Source organism: Urocitellus parryii, chromosome 3, assembly GCF_045843805.1.
Source record: "Urocitellus parryii isolate mUroPar1 chromosome 3, mUroPar1.hap1, whole genome shotgun sequence".
Lineage (NCBI taxonomy): Eukaryota > Metazoa > Chordata > Mammalia > Rodentia > Sciuridae > Urocitellus > Urocitellus parryii.
This window is the reverse complement of record NC_135533.1, coordinates 144991583-145008742: the sequence shown is the minus strand read 5'-3', so window position 1 is coordinate 145008742 and position 17160 is coordinate 144991583. Positions and strand designations below refer to the sequence as shown.

The 17160-nt window shown below is 47.2% G+C and overlaps 1 protein-coding gene across 3 annotated transcripts in view; it reads left to right on the top strand.

Annotated features, from left to right (window-relative positions):
* Cit (citron rho-interacting serine/threonine kinase) overlaps positions 1-17160 on the top strand; it is a 157953-nt gene that overhangs the window by 137520 nt on the left and 3273 nt on the right. For all 3 annotated transcript variants that reach the window (XM_026403400.2, XM_026403399.2, XM_026403398.2), the window contains 14 exons: positions 2372-2509; positions 3027-3207; positions 3364-3455; positions 3953-4057; positions 4275-4444; positions 5701-5781; positions 5932-6067; positions 8470-8609; positions 10919-11011; positions 12164-12272; positions 12367-12495; positions 13122-13202; positions 14610-14688; positions 14816-14995. In XM_026403400.2, the coding sequence (XP_026259185.1) occupies positions 2372-2509; positions 3027-3207; positions 3364-3455; positions 3953-4057; positions 4275-4444; positions 5701-5781; positions 5932-6067; positions 8470-8609; positions 10919-11011; positions 12164-12272; positions 12367-12495; positions 13122-13202; positions 14610-14688; positions 14816-14995 (1714 nt within the window). The remainder of the gene's footprint in view (positions 1-2371; positions 2510-3026; positions 3208-3363; positions 3456-3952; positions 4058-4274; positions 4445-5700; positions 5782-5931; positions 6068-8469; positions 8610-10918; positions 11012-12163; positions 12273-12366; positions 12496-13121; positions 13203-14609; positions 14689-14815; positions 14996-17160) is intronic.

Here is a 17160-nt window from a genome sequence, read left to right as displayed (position 1 = left end):
ACCAGTCCCCTGCTGTTGGGCACTTAGTTTGTTTCCCTGTAACCACAGACACGCTGCAGAGAATGGCCTGTACCTCTGTGGGTGTTGTGGCTGTGGAATAAACTGTTGGGAAATGAGTCATTGGGTTAAAGGTTTCGTACATTTCAAGTGTAGATAGTTTGTGGCAGTTTATTTAGCTATTGACAGGGTAAGGAGTTTTATTTGTGTTCCTAAGTATTCTCTGTTCACCTTGAGATGGAAAGGACTTCTACAAAGGCCAAGGAGAGTGGTTTGGAAAGGCTTGGGGAAAACAGAGCAGAACCGTGGCTTAGCATCATGACATCACCATCAAAGCTGCTGGGGCTGTGAGTCTCCACGGCATTTCACTATTGCTCTTATTTCTTTTCCACCATGAGGTGGTCTCTTCCTATGTTTACATAACACCTTGAGTCAAAGAGCTTTGCTCTAGAAGTCATCCAGATGGTGGTGGGAACCTAGAGGAAAGCGTGGTTCCTGGCTGTGGTGCTCACTGATGAGCACTGGAGAGCAGCCTCCCGGGAGGTGTGAACGCTTCTCCTTCTGGGGCTGCGCCTTCCAGCTCACAGTGCATTGCTGTTATCCTTCCTCATGAAGGAAAGGAAGAGAGCCGACCAGAGTGGGTTCAGAGGGACATGTCCAGAGCTTTTCTATCTAAAGTTGCCTCTAATTACTTAAGTCACCGTTGAGAGGAAACCTGTTAAACTGGGGGTGAAGGGTTGGCCTTACAGCATAGATGTAAGAATCAGTTCTTTGAGACTAAAAAGTTGATTTATGAACAAAAGGAGATCATTCATGAAAAAAACTGGACATACATAGGGAATTCTTCAGTCAGTACATATACATAAAATTGAGAGATTCTTTAGTTCACAATAATTACTTTTAAATGAGATTTTTCTCCCATATGTTTATTGGTGCATTTTAGTTGTGTGTGATGGTGAGCTTCATTGTTGCACATTCACACATTCAAACAACATGACAATATAATTTGGCCAATGTCATTCCCTGGGGTTTCCCTTCCATTCTCCCTGCCCCTTTAAATTGGATTTTGAAAAGCTCTAGATATATAATTTCATCTGAAAAGCAAAGCCTTTATGGCTAAAATATTTACAATTAATTTTAAAGCTTGTTTTCTTTATGTCCCCAAACACATGCTATAGGATGATCAATCTACTAGGAAATAAAACCCAATTCCTGCTGGGTGCAGTGGCACATGCCTGTAATCCCAGCAGCTCAGGAAGCTAAGGCAGGAGGATTTTGAGTTCAAAGCCAGCCCCAGCAACTTAGTGAGGCCCTAAGCAGCTCAGTGAGACCCTGTCTCTAAATAAAATACAAAAAAGGGCTGGGGATATGGCTCCGTGGTTAGGTACCCCTGGGTTCAACACCTAAGACTAAAACAAACAACTTAATAACCATGTGGTGGGTACTTGAAGTTGATTCATAAAAATTTAGATGCATCTGTTTGTGTCAAAATACTTTCATAGGCTGCAACTAACCTACTCTAATGTTTTTTTTAAAGACAGTTTTATTTAAAGATAATTCACATATGATAAAATTCATCCATTTAAATTGTACAGTTCAGTGTTTTTCAGTAAGATCTACTTTCTATCTCTGGATTTGCTCCTCTGGGTTCCTATCAGTGGGATCATACCATGCGTGGCCTTTTGTGTCTGACTCCTTCCACGAGTGTGATGTATTTGAAGTTCACCCGCATTGTAGCAGGTGTCAGTACGCAGTTTCCTTTTATGACTGTATGCATGGTATTCCTTGGCACAGGGAATGATCATCAAAGGGCTTTTGGATCACCTGTACTTTTTTCCTGGCATAAATCATGCTGGTGTGGACAAGTGTTTTCAGTTCTCTTGGGTGTGTACCTGGGAGAGGACTTGCTGGGTCGGACGGCAACTCTGTTTAGCTTGCTGAGGACCTGCCAGGCTCAGGTCCAAAGTGGCTGCACCATTTCACTCTCCCCCTGGCCACGTACAAGGGCTCCAATTTTTCCACATTCTCACCAACTCTTGTTTTTCCATTTCTGGGTCGTAGATGTCCTTAGTGGTGGTGAAGTGGCATTGCATTGTGGTTTTGATTTGCATTTCCCTAATGGCTGTGATGTTGAGCATCTTTTCATGTGCCTATTGGCCATTTATTTATCCACTTTGGGGAGATATCTATTCAAATCCTTGACCCACTTTTTAATTGAACTGTCTTTTTATGACTGAGTTGTGAGAGTTCTTTATGTATTCTAGACACAAGTTCATAATCAGATATGATTTGCAAATATTTTCCCCTCATTTTATGGGTGACTCCTCACTTTCATTTGCAGTACTCTGATGATTTAATTTTTTTCCCCTTTCAGAATATAGCCGGCGTCTTAAGGAGCGCATGCACCACAATATTCCTCACCGATTTAACGTAGGACTGAACATGCGAGCCACAAAGTGTGCTGTGTGTCTGGATACTGTACACTTCGGACGCCAGGCATCCAAATGTCTCGGTAAGAGAAGTGGTGGTGCATCTGTGGTGGGCCCTGTTTCTCCATCTGAGGAACCCATCAGGTGGAGGCCATGTTTTCCTAAGTTCCTCATCGTGAGATGCATTTGTAGCCAAGCTCTTCATTTTAGTGGGAGGACACTATTTTTACCCCATTGAAGCAATGATCTTATACTCCTGGCTGCAGCTCAGGCTGTGAAGTGCCCTCATCTCTGTCGGTGTCCAGCCGTTTTGCCAGGATGGCTTCTCCCCGTCTTCTCCCACAGAACCACACAGACACATCCTTTGTGCACCTGTTTGTGGGCAGCCTGTATCAAAGCCAGGAAAACTGGGTTGGGAGCATGTGGCTGTCTTGTTTCCTGCCTCTGCAGAGGCCCTGCTCTTGGGAAGCCTTAAGGTCGAGCTGGTTGCTGGGCCTGTTTACAGTAGCTGCTTGGGTGTGAGACTCCCCAGGCTCGGCTGGAAGGCCACACTCTGAGCCCAGAGAGCATGTTTTCAGGGTGTTCACTGCTCTCCCCTAGAATGTCAGGTGATGTGTCACCCCAAGTGCTCCACGTGCTTGCCAGCCACCTGCGGCCTGCCCGCCGAATACGCCACACACTTCACCGAGGCCTTCTGCCGTGACAAAATGAACTCCCCGGGTCTGCAGACCAAGGACCCCAGCAGCAGCCTGCACCTGGAAGGGTGGATGAAAGTGCCCAGGTATTGTTGCAGGGTGGCTTGGGGTCCCCAGGTGTTGGTGCTGAAGGCCACGGGCCACTCCTGTTCTGATGCCTTTTCGAGGGTTCCCTCCCCTGGGTCCTTCAGACTGATTCTTCTGAGTTCCAGCATTTTCCTTTCCCAATTTTCTTTTCCCAGGAATAACAAACGAGGACAGCAGGGCTGGGACAGGAAGTACATTGTCCTGGAGGGATCCAAAGTCCTCATTTATGACAATGAAGCCAGAGAAGGTAAATTAATAACTCAGGGGGAACTGCACTGCACGTGGCTAACCCAGGTCTCCCAGCGTTGGCGTGAAGGCGTTGTTTGGACTGCCTCGCGAGCCTTCTACGCTCTCCCATTTTTGAAAATTAAAAGCCAAATGACTTCTCTAAAGGTTATTGGTGCGATACTCACATCTATAGGTCTCCCCCCTGGAGAGCCCGCAGGGTGCTGCCCTGAAGATTCCACCTGCTAATGCCTCAGAGAACTTCCGCCTCAGCCAACTAACCCATAAATCCGCATCGTCATCAGAAATTTGACTGTGCCACTCATCTGACACACTTTATTTTTTTTTTATCTTCCCTCTCTGCCTCTCTGCACACCTCTTTCCCTTCTTTGTTCTCGTGCGCCTCTCTCTACACGCGTCCCCTGTCTCTGTCCCCCTCTCTCTCTGCTCTGCTCTTCTCCCCTCGTTCTTGTGCCTGTTCTTTTGTTTTTCTTTCTGCCCCTTCCTCTTTGCACCAAGCTGGACAGAGGCCGGTGGAAGAATTTGAGCTGTGCCTTCCCGACGGGGATGTATCTATTCATGGTGCCGTTGGTGCTTCCGAACTCGCAAATACAGCCAAAGCAGGTGAGGGCAGGTGGGCCGGGCGTGGCAGATCAGCAGGGGCTGGAGGGGAACATGAGGGTTGGCTCTGCCAAGGAAGCCCACCTTCCCTGGCTCGTCTGGCTTCGTGGTGATGGGGACCGTGTGGTTTGGCAGGCTGTCTTGTATCTCAGGGCCATCCCTGCCAGTGGGAATGGGGGAAGTCCACACCCAATCCTGTGCTCTCTGTGGAATCTCCTAGATGTCCCATACATTCTGAAGATGGAATCTCACCCGCACACCACGTGCTGGCCCGGGAGGACCCTCTACCTATTAGCTCCCAGCTTTCCTGACAAACAGCGCTGGGTCACCGCCTTAGAATCAGTTGTCGCAGGTGGGAGAGTTTCTAGGGAGAAGGCAGAAGCCGATGCCGTGAGTATGCCCCGGGGTGGAGTTCGGTAACTTAGCTTGGGGTCCCCTGGGTTGTCCTGGTGTCCCTTGGGCTGCCCTCTGGGGGGTGACAGCACTAGACAGTGATGACCAGGAGTTCTGTGGCAATGAGGTGAAACTCCAAGGCGGGAATGGAGCATCTCGAGCCCTCTGAGGCAGCTCTGAGGAAAGGGGAGGCAGCGGCTAGCCTGCTCTTGGGGCCCAAGAGAGTGTGTGACAGTGGTACAGCCACCTGTGCCTGCTCAAGGGCATCTGCTCTGCTGTTTGATGAGTTCTTTGGCTTAAAGGCTTGAGTTACAAGCACTTGGCCATGAATCAGCACAGCGGGCTGCCACAGCCACGTCGACTTCAGGGAGGCTCTTCCCAACCTTCCTGGTTGCTCCTGCAGTATTTGCTCTTCTGTGGGCAGGTTTGAAATCCTACTTATCCTTCAGATGTTAGGAACGTGGGTGTGCCTTGATTGGCATCACTCCCCCCAGAACGTTCGAAGGTGCAAACAGTGCTCATTGCTCATTGGCGTTTGCTCCACTCAAGACCCAACAGCTCTTTTCAGACACTTAGCTCCTAATAAACACTTTAAGGGTTTGCAGTTGGAAAATTCTTAACCATGAGCCTCCTGGAAAGAGCTGTGCTCGCTGGGCAGGCCTGTTTTTGTGAATGTTCTGTATCTCACATGTGAGCCTTTTACTGAGATCCACGTTGATATGTGTACAATAGGCCCGTGGCTGGGTTTTCTACGAGCTTCTGCCAGCGTGGGTTCAGGTAAAGAGATTCAGAGGCTGTTGGTTTGCTGCTGACCCCACTGTGCCTTGCACTTTTGCTGCAGCCTTGGGGGTGGGGGCAGCAGGAGCCGTCCATGTGGCTTGCTAACCCTTTGCAGGTGAAATCTGTGTAGCTTCAGCTATTTCCTATTCCAGAGCAGCTCTGTGTCTACACACTCACTTCTGTGTCCAAGCCAAGTTATGACTCTGATGCTAATTAACAACCGCCCCAGAGAAACCCATAATATCTACATCTTGCCTTTGGAGCTCAGATAGAATTACTGGGCAAGAGGCCGGGGGCGTAGCTCTGTGGTGGAGTGCTTGCCTAACCTACACAGGCCCTGGGTGCTATCCCCAGTGCCAAAACCCAACAACAACAACAACAAAAGGGGGTGGGGAGCTAGGAGAAAATGTGTTTTCTGAGTTTGACTTTAAGCTTCTCTTTTTCGTTTCATCTTTTCTTTCACATATGAAAAGAAATTGCTTGGAAACTCCCTGCTGAAACTGGAAGGTGATGACCGGCTGGACATGAACTGCACACTGCCCTTCAGTGACCAGGTAACATATTTTCTGGGCACTGTCAGCCAGTGTATGGCTACAGCCACACACCGTCGAGAAAGGGAGGACTGTGTAGGCTTTGTGGCTCTTCTGCTTTGGGAATGTCATGGTGACGTGACTGTGCTTAACTTTGGACTTCTGTCCTTACAGGTGGTGTTGGTGGGCACCGAGGAAGGGCTGTATGCACTGAATGTCTTGAAAAACTCCTTAACCCACGTCCCAGGAGTTGGAGCAGTCTTCCAAATTTATATCATCAAGGACCTGGAGAAGCTACTCATGATAGCAGGTGTGAGGCCAAGGCACAGCCCTTTCCTTTCCTTTTAAGGGAAACAAGGCTTGTGAGGCACAAAGCAGGCTCTCCTGGTGGAAGGCTGGAGCAGCAGTAGCTCTTTCCTCCTGAGGGATGCCAAGCCTCAGCTGATGGGCCCTTTTTGTCCACGTTTGGTTCACTTTTGGTGTTCAGTTGAGCATAGTCTGACACCTGCAAAGAACATCTCACCATTATTATACCTATAGTGAAGAACGCTTAGGTTAGTCAGCTTTTCATTACTATAATGAATCACCAGAGACATGCTACTAATGAAGAAAAGAGGTTTATCTAGCTTGTAGTTCTGGAAGTTCAAAGTCCAAACAGTACAGCGCTGACTGGGTGAGGCCAACCCTTGGCTGCATTACCATGGTGGGAGGGCTTTCAGGAGCAAGCTGACTCCACACAGGAGAGCTGGGTGGGGCCAGACTTGCTTCCTCTATAACATCCCTCTCCATCACTCAAGGGGTCTCACAAGAAACTCCATTCTGAGAGCATGCCCCCAGGGGCCTCAGGACCTTCCACTGGTTCTCACCACTTAAAGATTACATAGCACTTCCCACCAGTGCTACCCTGGGGACCAAGACTCCAATCACATGGACTCTTGGGGCTCCCCAGAGCATATCTAAACCATGGCGAGTGCCAAGCCTCAAAGATTCATCAAAGTCAAATTCCTTGTCCTGATGGCATCAGCAGCACTGTGGGCCTTGGCCTTCCTAGAGCTTCCTGCTCCTCACAGTCTCTGTGTGATTACTTCCTGATCTTTCTTATGTCTCTGAATACTCAGAGACATGTCATCTAGATTCACCATGGGCTCACATTTTTTTTTTTTTTGGTACTGAGGACTGAACCCAGGGGTGTTTTACCACTGAGCTACCTCCCCAGTCCTTTTTTATTTTATTTTTTAAATTTTGAGGCAGTGTCTTTCAGAGAATCTTGCAAAGTTGCTAAGGCTGACTTGAACTTGCTGTCCTCTTGCCTCAGCCTCCTGAGTTGCTGGGATCACAGGGATGTGCCTCTGCACCTGGCTTCCACTTGCTAACATTTTGTTAGTTTCCTCTCTTCCTCCATGTGTGGGTATCCTACGAGCAAGGGCATTCTTTCACATGACCATGGCACAATTTTTTTTTTCTTTGTTGGCAAGTTTTTTTTTTAGAGGAAAAACAGTATTATTGGCTCAGCATTCAAAACATGTTTTAGGTGTGGCTGGGTCCACAGACTGAAGTGACGTGGCCAGAGACTGGCCCTCCTGGAATGGTGGCTCTGTGCTGTCCCTTTCCTCCCGGCCTGTTGCCTTCTTCCATTCCTGTTTTCCTTCCTGATTATACTGTTGAGTAGTTTTAGGTTCACAGCAAAACTGAGAGGAAGGTACAGAGATTGGCATGCAGCCCCCTCCCACTCCCCAGCCCCCCGCATTGACAGTGTCCACACCACCTGGTACATTGGTTGCTGTTGAGGAACCTGCACGGGCACTTTGTCATTGCCCAAAGCCCACAGTGTCTGTTGGCCTCACCCTTGGTGTTCCACTTTCTCTGGGTTTTGGCAAACTTATGCTGGTATGTGCATGTGGGAAAGTTTCACATGGTATGATTTTTTTTGCCTTCAGGAAATTTTACCCTTGCCATAATACAATAGTCTGATACGTTGCCCACAGTCTGATTTTACCTGAGGCCCAGTAATGTTTTTTATAGTGTCTTCCCCTCAACTCACGGTTCAACCCAAGGTTGCGCTTAATCCTGTCTTTATCTGGAAAGGTTCCCATCCTTCCATTTGTCTTTCTTGACATTGACGTATTTGCATAGTCAAAGCCTGTTGTTTCATAGAATTTCTTCTCCTTGTTGCTCCCAGACATTCTTTCTTTACCCAGGAACATGTTTAAAAGTTCAGTTCTTCCTCCAATCTTATGTCTGCAGAATTTCCCCCCTTAGAATCTGGACTAAAAGGCCAAATGTTTCCATCTGAGATCTAAAATAGTGAGCATCCCTAATTTGAAAACCGGAGCCATTTTGAGTGCTAATGAGGTGCTACAGGTGAACAATTCCAACTGCCCTCACATGATAGACAAGTCATTGACAAATTGCAGAAGCTCTTAAAGTATGTCATAAAATCATTTTGCAGCCATGTATATAAAGCATATATGAAACATAAAATAATTTTGTATCTAGACTTGAGTCCCACCCCCAAGTGATCTCATTATGTTTATGTAAATATTCCAAAATCTGAAATCTGAGGCACTTGTGATCTCAAGCAATTCAGATAAGGGGTGCTCAGTGTAGAGGGGTGTATGGAAATCTCAGCAGCTTCTATTTGGAACTAGACCAGGCCTCCCTCCCTGTCTTCACTACTCCCTTTACGTTGACGGAGGCTGCTCCTTTCCTCAGGAGAAGAGCGAGCCCTGTGTCTGGTGGACGTGAAGAAAGTGAAGCAGTCCCTGGCGCAGTCGCACCTTCCCGCCCAGCCAGACATCTCGCCCAACATCTTCGAAGCTGTGAAGGGCTGCCACTTGTTCGCTGCTGGCAAGGTTAGTGCTCCTCGGGCCTCTGCTGGTGGAATGTCCAATGTCCTTGAAGTCGCCAATAGCTCCTTGACCTGACCTTGAAAGTCAAGCATCCCTCAGACTGGTTTGAATTGCTGTTGCTTCCTTTGGGCCTGCAAAATGATCTGGGTAGCCATGAAATTTGCACAGGTTTTGAATTGGAAAGAAACACAAGAATAAGATGAGCAAAACTAAAAGGTTGATCCGTAATTTTAGAAGTATGTATGTGTGATGAGCATTTTTTTTTTAAGAAAAAAAAAATCCTAACATAGAACCCCATGTCTGATCTGGATGGAAAGACAATTTATTACTAGAGATTTACAGATTCCTACTTACGACATTTAGACAGTCATTCCTCAGTATCTGAGGGGGATTGGTTCCAGAACCACCCCCCAACAAGACACCAAAATCCGAGGACGCTTAAGTCCTTTGTACCCTGTAGGATGGTAGTGTTTGTACCTTTGTATATGACCTGTGTACATTTTCCCACGTTCATGAAATCATCTCTAGATTATTTACAATACCTAATTCAATATAAATGCTATCTAAGTAGTTATTCTGTATTGTTTAGGGAATAATGATTTTTGGTACAGAGGCAGGTTTTTTCCTGCTGAATATTTTCAGTCTGTGTCAGTTGAATGTGCGGCTGTGGAGCCTGTGGATGCCGAGGACCAAGCATGCCACAGAGCCGCTCACCAGCACTCAAGGGATTCTCTTGTGATTTCTAGTATATTGAAATTTTGCCCATAAACACGTTTGTTTGCCTTCTCCTTTAAATATGTTTTATCAATGGTCTGGGGCTGTAGAGCACCTGTCTAACATGTGTGAGGATGTAGGTTCAATTCCCAGCATCACAAAAAATAAATAATTTTTTTTTATTAAAAGTGAAGAATATTTATGGACATATACAGACCTCCACACACAACTCTAGTGAAGCCTGGAGCAAGCCACTTCCCCTCGCTCCAGAAATAGCTTGCTGGTCATTGCTCAGAAGGCTACTCAGATGGCATTGACTGAGCAAACCCCTCTGTGTGTGACCTCAAAGACCTCTGCCCTAGGGCTACAGGACTAGACGGGGAGGGGACCTTTTCCTTCCCTGAGGTTACTGATGCTCGGTCTTTGATTTCACTTGTACTAACTGTAAACAGAGGACACTTTGGGTTTTATTGAACAAGTGCTTCTGGCGTGGCATTGCTTCATTGGTCATTAATTTTTGCCTTTGCCTTTGTTTTTTCTTCCTTTAGCTTTCCTGGCTTTCTTCCATTATTCTTTGTTCTAATATAATTTAAACTTATTAACTTTTCAGGGTATTTTTCTAATATAACCATTTTAGGGCCACGCATTTCCTTCTAACTACTAGTTCAGTTGTGCCCTATAAACTTTGATATTATAACTTGTTATAATTGTTCTACATGTTTAAAAATTTCTCCTGTGAATGATGAGTTACTTAGAAATGTGCATTTTAGTTTCCAAATTTTCATATTTTAAAATTATAAATTATTTTTATTTTTTAAATACTAAAAAAAGTATGAGACATAAGCCTGTAAGTGATAAAGCCAAGTGATATAATAAACACCCCTGAACCTGCTATCCAAACCAAGAAATAGAACTGTTCCTCCTCTATTCCTCTCCTTTCCTGCCCAATTGCTGACCTTCATTTCAGGACAATTTGAACAATAAGTATCTTTTCGCCCTTGATGAATGGCAAAGATCTGGTTGTAGGGGGGTGAAAAAGAGGGATTTGACTCTAGAAAAAGGGAGTTTTGATGTGGAATCTGTAGGTACAGGCCTAAGCTAAGAGCATTTTCATTTATACTGGAATTGTCTTAAAATTCCTGTAGCAATTTCTATTACCTTTCCTCTCCTTTCCCTTATCCTGTCCTGCCCCCTTCTCCCAGGGGAAGGTTGTCAGAAGAATCTGTCTCTACCTAAAGGCACATGTGTGCAAAATGTGGGTGCTATCAGGTGGACCCTGAGGCCTTCCCTGGATCCCAGCTACAGTGGTGTTTCAACCAGCAGACATTTGGTAACGTCTGAAGACATTTTTGATTGTCATAACTGGAGGGTGCTATAGTCATCTCATAGGACCAGACCCTGATGCTGCCCATCATCCTGCTATATGCAGGACACCCTCTGCCCCACCACCACACCAAAGAACAAACTGGTCCAGATTGTCAGTAGGTCTGAGGTGGAGAGATCCTGCTCCAAACTGATGCTCCTCACCTAGTTTTGCTCCAGAGCCAGGGTGCCCATGGGTGACTCTTTCTTTCTCTCTTTTCCCTTTGGCTTTGCAGATTGAGAATGGGCTCTGTATCTGTGCAGCCATGCCCAACAAAGTCGTCATCCTCCGCTACAACGAAAACCTCAGCAAGTACTGCATTCGGAAGGTGAGTTGCAGCCCCGCCATCCTGCTCTCCCAAGGATCCCACGTGAAGTGTTTGTGTCAGAGAGCAGTGTGTACTCCTTCTATTCTGCCACCATTCAGCCTGGGATCACCTCCCTAGAGAGTGAGACCCTTCCCTCCTGGAAGAGCCCAGAGCCACTCATAGCTGTGGTTGATAGTTTAGTCTGTGGGTTTATTGAGCGCCCATTGGCACCAGGGACTAAGCTGGCCATCCACAGTTTGTAGGACAGTTCTCCAGTGTTCAGGTAGGACAGTTGGAGCTAGGAGACAACCTAGGCTTACAAAGTCAAGACCACATCTGAAGTTCAGTTTCCCTAGTCTTTCCCTAGTATCATGCTGTTTCAGTGTCCCCTTCCCTCATCCCTGGTAGGTGGCCAGTCCGTAGTCAGTGGTGATGATAGTGCTGGCGGGAGTTCCAACCGTAAGTTGAGGAAAATTGTCACAACTCATTACTGCTTTATGATTCATGGCCACCGATTAGAACCCCTGGTGTTTTGACCACAGGATTGGCCTAAAAACAAATATAAATAATGAGCAAGTGGACAATTAAGGTAGGAATGCAGTGATTATGAAGACAGAAAGTACTGCGTAATAGAGGTTTCTGTTAGAAACTTAGAAGCCGGGGCTGGAGTTGTGGCTCGGTGGTAGAGCCCTTGCCTGGCATGTGTGAGACCCTGGGTTTGATCCTCAGCATCACACACATATAAATAAAATAAACGATCCATTGGCAACTAAAAAAAAATATTAAGAAAAAAAAGAAACTTAGAAGCCAGCAAAAGGAAGGAGACCATTCCTCACCACCCCTGTTAATAGTTGTGTAGTTTTCCAGTTTTCTCTCCAATAAGAACGAATTGTTAAAATTCTACCTTTTCATTGAAATAGCACTTCCGGCCCTGCCCCACCTTTTGTCTGCAATTGGCTTTCTTTTCCAAAAAAGCCTGGTGTTGTGTAGAGTATCAGGAAAAGGGTAGCAGAGGGACTGCCGGCCGTCCTGAGAGGCGTGAAGGGTGACAGTGTCAGCAGTTCTGGCAGCGACTACCTACAAAGCGAGGTTAGATGCTTCAGGCAGAAACAGAAGAGCAGAGGAGCCAGCTGTCCTGTGTCATCTCCTGTCCTTCTCTGCCCTTTGTCTCAGGAGATCGAGACCTCAGAGCCCTGCAGCTGCATCCACTTCACCAATTACAGTATCCTCATCGGAACCAACAAATTCTACGAAATCGACATGAAGCAGTACACGCTAGAGGGTAGGGCCGGTGTCCCCCCGCCACCCGCTGCGTGGCCCGGGCCTTGCAGGGTCAGAAAGCCCTCCTGAAGCCCACCTCCCACCTGCCTTTACAGAATTCCTGGACAAGAACGACCACTCCTTGGCGCCTGCTGTGTTTGCTTCCTCTTCCAACAGCTTCCCTGTCTCCATCGTGCAGGTGAACGGGGCAGGGCAGCGAGAGGAGTACCTGCTGTGCTTCCACGGTGCGTCCTGCTTGCTCCTGTGGGGCTGGGAGCCAGGCTGGGGCCAGGCCGTGGGGACCTGGGGCAGGGCCTGCTGAGAGTACAGAGGGGTGTTGGTCCAGCACCTGAGGCCTCTGGGCTTCTCCTGCCCACCAGGCACACCCCCTCACATCCTCTGCACAGAGCAGCTCCATCTTTCCTTCTCTGTCCCTCGCTTGCTTGTTCTCTTTCCTTTCTCGACCTCTGGCCGGCCTGTCTTCCTCCCTACCTCCTTTTCTCCCTTCCCCTCTCTCTGTTGATATTTTCTTTACTTTTTAAAAATACTAAAAAATCTGGGTCCCCCCTGTTCCTGGGTCTCTGCCTCCTCGATCTCTGTACCCCCTTCCTTTCTCTTCCGCTTTCCCCCCACCGTTTCTTTTCCTACACTCACCTCCCTTTTGTTTGATCCCTCTTTCTTTAATAAAATTAATACTATATTATCATTTTAAATAAAACAAGGAGATGGTCAGCAGGTCTTCAGGTTTTATTGATTCAGTTAAATCTGGCCAGTTGTCCCTGGGATCTGTCCTCATTCTTGTGTCATTGTGTGTGTCCCCAATGCCCTCCACTCCTCTGATGCTGAAGCCCCATCTCTTGATGCCTTGCAGAATTTGGGGTGTTCGTGGATTCTTACGGAAGACGTAGCCGCACAGATGATCTCAAGTGGAGCCGCTTACCCTTAGCCTTTGGTGCGTGATGCATGGTGTGGGGGCTTCTGTTTTGCCAGAGCCTGTGTTATGGGAAAGAGTTGCAGATGGAATTCTTTTTGCCTTAAGTACTGTGTCATGCATTTCATCAGACACTGGGCACCATGTATAACAGTCACCTAAGTGAATGTACATGACAGAAGATTCTGAGGCTTACTGAAGAATTGCCTAAGCCAGCTCCACCAGGCCACAGTTCAGCCTTGGAAAATATTTGTTAAGCTCTCATCATAGAAAGAAGACCATTTGCTGTGGACTTATTTAAATCATTTCCAAACACTATGTAGTGTCCCACAGTATAGCCAAATACCTGCCAATATAACCAGTTCTAATTAGGCAGAGTGGTTAAGCCACGTCCATACCTTTATAAGCATCAACAACACTGTAATGAACATCTTTGAACAAATATTTGTACACTTATCAAATAGTATCTCCAGATGACGGGTCCCTAAAAGTAGAGCTTCTGAGTCCAAGAGTAAACACCCGCATACGTGCAAATATGCACACACACAACTTGTGTGAGTTTTCTGGAATATCATTTGGCTGAAATACCCTTTAAGGCCATTTTATTTATATATTACAGCATGATATACCATTCCTAAACTTAGTGACCTAAAACAGCACATTGTCATTGCTTATGAGTCTGTGGTTTGGTTGGACACCTGTGCTCCATGTGTTGTTGACAGTCTCACACACACACAGTAGGGACTTCCACTGGGGCTGGTGGCTGGAGGCCTCCTCAAAGAGTATGGACTTACAGGCTGGCAGCCTTGGCACAGCCTCCACATTCTGGTTCAAGGGGCCACAGGGTTGGTGCATATTCACGGCAAGGGAACTGCGTGGGGATTTGAGTCCTGGGAAGCATGACTGAGAGTCTATACCCACATAATGGTTTGCCCCAAGGAATAATAGTGAGAATCAACAGTGCCCATTATATCCTCTACAGTTTCAGTGGTACTATACAGAGAGATGAGTGACTTAATATAGAGATAGAATATTAAGACCAGAAATATCTAATTAGCTAAGTGCAATCTTTTAAAATTTTTGACGATGTAGACAATTAGTTTAATAGTATACCATGAGAAGTCTTCCATGTTTCCCATTTGCTTTATTCTTTCTCTGTACTCCACTAAAGGAAGAAAAAATTTGAGTCACTTATATTTCCAGTGCTTTTTGCAAATAATCTCATAAAATATATATTCTTATCCCCACCTTTATAAAATTTCATTGTGTATGTATATGTAGGGGTGTGTGTGTAAAGTGCTTAGAGGATAGAGTCCTGCAGTGGGGGAGTGCTAGATCAAAGGGGACCTCACAGCCAGGCTTTAATTTTCCCTCTTTGAACCCTCCTCTGCCTTTGCTCCTCCTCCACGGTGCCCGGTGGCCACGCAGCCTACAGAGAACCCTATCTGTTTGTGACCCACTTCAACTCACTGGAAGTCATTGAGATCCAGGCACGCTCCTCGCTGGGGTAAGCACCGCGCCTCTGTGCTCTGAGAACTCCATCTTCAGGGGTGGGGGCAGGGTGCCAGGGAGGGGCAGGTGTTTCTTCCTCACCACCCCCCAGTGACTGCCAACTCTTATCTGGAACTCTGTAGGACCCCTGCCCGAGCGTATCTGGAAATCCCGAACCCACGCTACCTGGGCCCTGCGATTTCCTCAGGAGCGATTTACCTGGCCTCCTCGTATCAGGATAAATTAAGGGTCATATGCTGCAAAGGAAACCTTGTGAAGGAGTCCGGCACCGACCACCACCGGGTCCCCTCCACCTCCCGCAGGTAACAGCCCACCCTCCTCCCCACTGGGGCTGACGTGCTGCTCTGAAAAGCCAAAGGAAACTTGCTAAACTGGTTGAAGGTTTCTCGTCTCCATTCTGCCCTTAAGCACAAACCACTCATTTCTTGGAGGTCTGTGGCCCAGAAATGGCACAAGCCTTTATAAGCGTCTGGATAATTAGGAAAGGACCGCTTGTAAAAGGAAAAGAGAGCCTTCCCATCTTTCTCTGGTGGGTGTTTCAGAGGTGCTTAGTTGGGAGCACGGATTGTGCTTCCCTGCTTGCAGATATTCTGCTGAGCTAGTGGTCGGCCACGTGGGAGACGGGCAGTGCGGAGTCGGCCAGGTGTGGCCCTCTCTGATGGGCTCAAAGCCTGGTGGGAGAGAGATGGGAGCAGTCAGGGGATCACAGCATAGGTTGAGGCTCTGGTGGGGTAGTTTAAGCACTAGGGAGGCTCAGGAGGGCCCTGCAGCCTGGACTTGGGGGCCAGGGAGAAGTGAGGCTGGGGGTGACAGACAGGAGGGCAGTGGGGAACACTGGCAGGAGGAAAGCTGTGCCAAACAGAGGTGCAGGCCCTGAGGCGTGAAGCAGTGGGTGCGGGCCTGGGTTCCCAGCCTGTGTGGTGGCCTCCACGAATGCAGGACCTCCCCAACATGATCACACTGATATTCTTCTTAAATTTCATTCATTTCATAATTTTTGAATTGTTGATCCAATCCCAGGGTGTAGAATGTAAAGGACTGAGAAAGGCACATGGCAGCACAAAATCTCTGCTGGCTCTGTCATGCCTCTCAACTCTCCCCAGCCCCCACCACTTAGGTCCCCATCTAGGAAGGGACCCATGTTTTAAGTTTTTGTGTTTTTACTTAGAAATCTTTTGTACATACCCAAGCATATGTGTGTACAATTCTCTTTTTAAAAATAACACTGTGTATTAGTCTATTTTCTGTTATTGTAATGAAGCACCCCATGCTGGGTAGTGCTTCATTACACTATGGACAAGAAGCTGGCCTCAAACTTAAGATCCTCCTGCCTCAGCCCCAGAGTTGCTGGGAATTACAGGCATGTACCACCATGCTCAGCTCTTTGTTCTTTTTAAAAATATTTTTATGTGGTGCTGAGGATCGAACCCAGTGCCTCACCAGTGCTAAGCAAGAGCTCTGCCACTGAGCCCCAGCCCCGGCCCCAGCCCTTCTACATGTCTGGTCAGTGTGGTTCTGTTTGTTGGCAAGTACTGGGGATCCATCCCAGGTTCTCTTGTGTGCTGGGCGGGCTCTACCTGCCCTCATAAGCATAGTTTTAATCCCAGGAGCTTGCCAAGAATCCACAAGTTATAATAACCAGGTGCTTCCTGATGCCTCCAGAGTGACCACTCAGTGGTCCACTATCTTCCCCTGAAATATCTAGATCCTCCTTAAGTGCTTTCCAAGTCATGCCAGAAACAAGTCAAAATATTGCAATTAGATCCCCTCTCATTGCCTCTTAGATGGCCGGACACCTTGCTTTCAAGACCCTTGAAAGACCCTTTCAAGTTTCCCAGTAAGGAGTTGCTTACTCTGTGGTTGAAAATGGTTGTAGTATCTGTGAACAGGGATGAAAAATAATGTGTATGGGTCCCTGGGTCCCTGGGTCCCCCGGGCGTGTCTGGAGAACCGGCAGTCAGTCTTGGTTGTCTCCCACCTTAAGGAACAGTCCTTTTGCTGCCTACTGCTCTGGGCAGGTCAGAATGCACAAGGCTGCTTGGCGGGTGTGATTCACTGCAGGCCTCATTTTCCTGGTCTGTTTGGCAGAGCAAAAAACATAACTCTTTGCAAAACACATAAAATGGATATGGAAGATCATTGGTCGTTAATGGCTATGTAGATGGAAGACTGCCTGCTCAGCTTCCAATGATGAGTGTTTCCTTCCTCCCATTCATCTCGGCTGCCGTCCTCCCTGGGCCAGCCTGCTTTCCCTGGGCACCGAGCGCCCTCACGCTGATCTATGATGGGCCTCTGAAGACAGGGGTTATGATTTCCCTGCCATTACAATAGGCTTCATGTAGTTCTCCTCTTGGAGTGTATTTGTTATTTGTCTTCATATCTCAGAGCTGTACGGCTAGATGTGCACATGAACCTTGATTTCAAGATGTAGGAATCTGAATGTCACTGCTTCTCAGACATCACAGGG